We start from the raw sequence: 4,220 nt of genomic DNA, 5'->3' as shown, positions 1-4,220 counted from the left end.
CTTCTGAGCTAGATGGCCGCTTGTTTTTCTTCAAGCATTGAAGACCCCAGATGGTATATCTTTTGATAGCTGGACACCATCAGCTTTCTTCACCACATTTGCTTATGTACACCTTTGTCTTCTATGATCGGGAAGGTGGTTACCCACTGATAAATGATTTTTCGTTCTTTGATGCCTGTTACGTGGTCTCTTCTACACCTTGTGGTCACAGGCTGGTGTGCTTCCATGTGGACTTTGTTGCTTCTGAGCTAGATCTAGATAAGATAGGCTGGATGAACAGTTTGGAGGAGAAAACAATGGGACCGATGGTTCGGGGGGACAGGGGAGGGGAGGGGTTGGGTTGGGGTTGGTGTTGACCAACCCAGGGACAAGGGAATAACAAGTGATCCAAAATCAGTGGCAAGGAGGGTGTGAGAGGCTTGGTAGGGATTCAGCAAGGGCAATGTAACCGAGAGAAAGTATTGAAACCCAAATGAAGGCTGAGCATGGTAGTGGGACAAGATAAAAGTAAAAGGAAATAGAGGAAAGAACTAGGGGGCAAAGGGCATTTATAGAGGTCTAAATACAGGCATGTACATATGTAAATATATTTATATAGGATGGTGGGGAAATAGATCTATGTGCATATATTTATAGGTTTAGTATTAAGGCAGCAAATGGACATTGGACCTCCACTCTAGTACTTACTCATTACAAGAACACTTTGTTCTATTAAATTGGCATTCCATGATGCTCACCTTCCCGACATGATCACTGAAGACAAATGGGTGCATAAGCAAAGGTGGTGAAGAAAGCTGAGCGTGCCAAGTTATCAAAAGATGTAGCAGAAAAAGAAAAGAAAAAGATACAGCATCTGGGGTCTTGAAGGCTTGCAGGTAAATAGGGTAACCTGACTTTTAACAGCCATAAACTAATGTCTCTTAGTTGTAAATAAATAAATGGAATGATTGCATATCTCTTTTGCATTGTATTCTTTGGGTCAACATTATTTTGATAGGTATAGTCAATTTTTGCTACTATATCGTACTCTGTTGTGTGAGTATATCACAGTCAGTCTGTGTTACCACTTAGCCGTTCGCTTGTCTTCAGTTTGTGGCCATTAATTTGCTGCATACGTACTCCTTTACAGATTGTTGGGTGCCTGTGTGCGTGCTTTTCCATTAGGTGTATATGTGGGAGGGGAACTTCGTTTGTGTATCTTCACCTTCATTTACGTAAAGGCTAACAGTTTAGAAATTTGTTTTAAAATGTATTAATGCTTCATTAATCATCTAAAGCATCTTTTTTTATACATTATGTTAATTTTCCTTAAAGTGAAATCACTGACAGCAACAAAGGCCGCAAGATGTTGGAGAAGATGGGTTGGAAAAAAGGAGAGGGCCTAGGAAAGGATGGTGGAGGAATGAAAACACCGGTAAGACCTGCTTCTCTTTCTCCCCTTGGTGATTCTGTCTTAGAACAGACATTCACTGGGTGCCTGCTATGTTCCAGGCACTGTCCTGAGCACTGGGAACGTGGCAGCAAGAAACACAGGCAATGACTAGCGCCATGGACTTGATGAGATATATGGCTCACATATGTATGTAGTAGTTGTATATCACACACATACACACACACACACACATATATAATAGTTGTGAACTCAGTCATCGTACTTATTTCTGCTTGCTGTACAGTCCTGGCACCTAAGACCGGGCCGGGCACATAGTAACACACACGAGGGAGCTTCATAAAGTCTTGGAAATTTCCATTATTCTGTAATTCGACTTTCCACTAGTTATTTTGAAGCTCCTCACATATACGCCCTTTTGTTGGTTTTAGTCCTCTTAAGGAATCCTTCTTTAGAGTTTTTTCTATGTTGAAGATAGGATAAAACCAAATCCAATGCCATTGAGTCAATCCTGACTCATAATAACCCAACAGCACAGAGTAGAGCCTCCTTTAGGGTTTCTGAAACTACATCTTTATGGGAGCAGACAGCCAGCCTTTTCCGTCTAGACAAGTGCCTGATAGGCTTGAACACTTGACCTTGCAGTTAGCAGCCCAACCTTTAATACACTGCCCCATCAGGGCTCCTTGAAGCTAGAGAGTCTAGCTTTTAATTTATGAGCCAAACATTCTCCTAATTGTCCTGGTGGTTTTTAACGATTTCCTTACATGCCTCTTATGAAACATGACAGGAACAATTTCCATGATAATGGGAGAATTGGTATTGGGTGCAGGAATCAAAGCATGTAACAAGTAGTCGTGTCTGCCTGAAATCCGGGAGTTTAATTGGCATATAAGATGTGCCCTACTGTATGATGTTTGATGCTCTTGGCAGGTTTGAAGTGTTCTCTTTCAGCTGATAATCAGAATTCTAGCTAAAGGTAGACTGCAGTAGGCTGCAATGTGCTGAGACTTTAAAATACATCTTCTGCTCAACTTTTGGAAACAGATTCAGCTTCAGCTCCGGCGAGCGCATGCAGGCTTGGGGACAGGGAAGCCATCCTCGATTGAAGATGTGCACCTTCTCCAAAACAAGAGCAAAAAGAACTGGGACAAAGCCCGAGAGCGGTTCGCCGAAAACTTCCCAGAAACTAACCCTCCAAAAGAGGCACCAGGATCCGTGCCTTGGGTCAAAGGGAGTATCGAGTGAAGGCCAAGCAGAACAAATTCAGACTTTTCCAAAGAGTTTGGAAACACCCACTTCGACAGGCGTCAGTGGCACCAGGGAACCATGGCATAATTTACACCCTCAGGACACAAAGTGTGTAATAAATACGGTTTTATTATATTGGTAAACTTTGCAGCCTTTCAAAGCATTTTTTAAAGAAAGAAATAATGATGCTGTCGTGGACTGACTAAAGTTCACAGGTCATGCACGAGTTTATCAAACTGTTTTTTGTCTTGTCATTTACATTACCCACAGAAACAAATATCCATGTAGCAAGCGCTATATAGCCACTAACGACTTATTATACATTTGTCCTGCCTCCTTATATTTGTTACTGTAAGATGCACAACAAAAGAAACAGCTGAAGTTTAAAAAAAGCGTCTTCGTTTCTTCCCTTTAGGTCAAATGCTGGGAATTTTGGGGTAGCACTGTATACATTTCATTAAGCTCGAAATAACAAGTGATTTCATTGATGGATGAATGAATGAACAGGTGACATGTAGAAAACTAGTCCTTTATTTTCTTCTGTGAAGAATCTATTTGTATTATATATTAAGCATTTACTTTTGGTTTGTTTCTTAGCTGATAAGATATGGACAACTGAGTGCAGTATTGAAATAATTCTACATGCTGGCATTTGTCGATTTGATCGATCCCATTGCTGGCAATGGAGTTGTGCCAGAGAAGTCTGATTGCTCGTGCAAACAGATGACCAAACCAGGGCCTCACAGTCAAGATATTTATTGCAAATGTACTCAAATGCAATAAAAACATCTTACAACATAAAAAAAAAGTGTGACTTCATTGAAACAGGGATTTAAAGGACAGAGTTCTGTTTCACACTTAGGAGCAGCCAGCACGACCCTCTTTAAAGTGTCGGAGCTCCTGCTGGCAGGCGCAGTGCGGCCCTGGGGACAGGTGTCACTGCTCTGCCAGCCGTCACCATGTGCTTCTGCTCCGCTGCAGTTCTGGCAGTGGGTCTAAGCCATAGCTTTACCTGACTGTTATAAAGGAATGTCCGAAGAGTAAGGGAAGGAAAGTTCTGGAAGGGAAAAAAAAGTCCCTAGAAAGGAAGAAAGGTACTGCCTTACAGAATTTCCAGCCAAATTTTACAGAATCTTTAGAAAGGGGGGGGGGGGGGGGCGGAAGATGAGGTCTTTCTTTGTATTCTCCTGGATGCTTGTAGCCACACACCTGTTAGGAGGCCACAAAAATAGAAAAAAAGTACATTGTCATGGGTCTAAATTTGATTCTGGTTTGGTACTGGTGCCTTTAACAAGGGCTTCAAAAAGTTGGTAGAAAATTCCATTATTTATTAATTCTGTTTTTCTACCAACTACATTTTGAAGCTCCTTCATAACATATAACTAATAATGTTATTAAAACCAGGAGCACACAAAAAAAATCCTATCGTGAATGAGGGGAGCGCGTGATGGGGACCCAATGCCCATCTATAGAGAACTGGAGATCCCTTACAGAGGAGTAGTGGGGAGGAGATGAGTCACTCAGGGTTCAGTGTAGCAATAATGAAACTCACAACCTTCCTTTAGTTCTTAAACCCTTC

At 41.7% G+C, this 4,220-nt stretch overlaps 1 protein-coding gene across 1 annotated transcript in view; it reads left to right on the top strand.

Annotated features, from left to right (window-relative positions):
• Positions 1-2,784, top strand: part of AGGF1 (angiogenic factor with G-patch and FHA domains 1) — a 42,977-nt gene extending 40,193 nt beyond the window's left edge. The window contains exons 10-11 of the mRNA XM_045285216.1: positions 1,315-1,414; positions 2,438-2,784. Of these exons, the coding sequence (XP_045141151.1) occupies positions 1,315-1,414; positions 2,438-2,638 (301 nt within the window). The 3' untranslated portion in view covers positions 2,639-2,784. The remainder of the gene's footprint in view (positions 1-1,314; positions 1,415-2,437) is intronic.
• The last annotated feature ends 1,436 nt before the right edge of the window (positions 2,785-4,220 follow it).

This window comes from Echinops telfairi, unplaced genomic scaffold, assembly GCF_000313985.2.
Source record: "Echinops telfairi isolate 266 unplaced genomic scaffold, ASM31398v2 ScPeMD7_7469;HRSCAF=8507_1, whole genome shotgun sequence".
Classification (NCBI taxonomy): domain Eukaryota; kingdom Metazoa; phylum Chordata; class Mammalia; order Afrosoricida; family Tenrecidae; genus Echinops; species Echinops telfairi.
The sequence above is the reverse complement of the archived record's forward strand: the minus strand, read 5'-3'. Positions and strand labels throughout refer to the sequence as shown.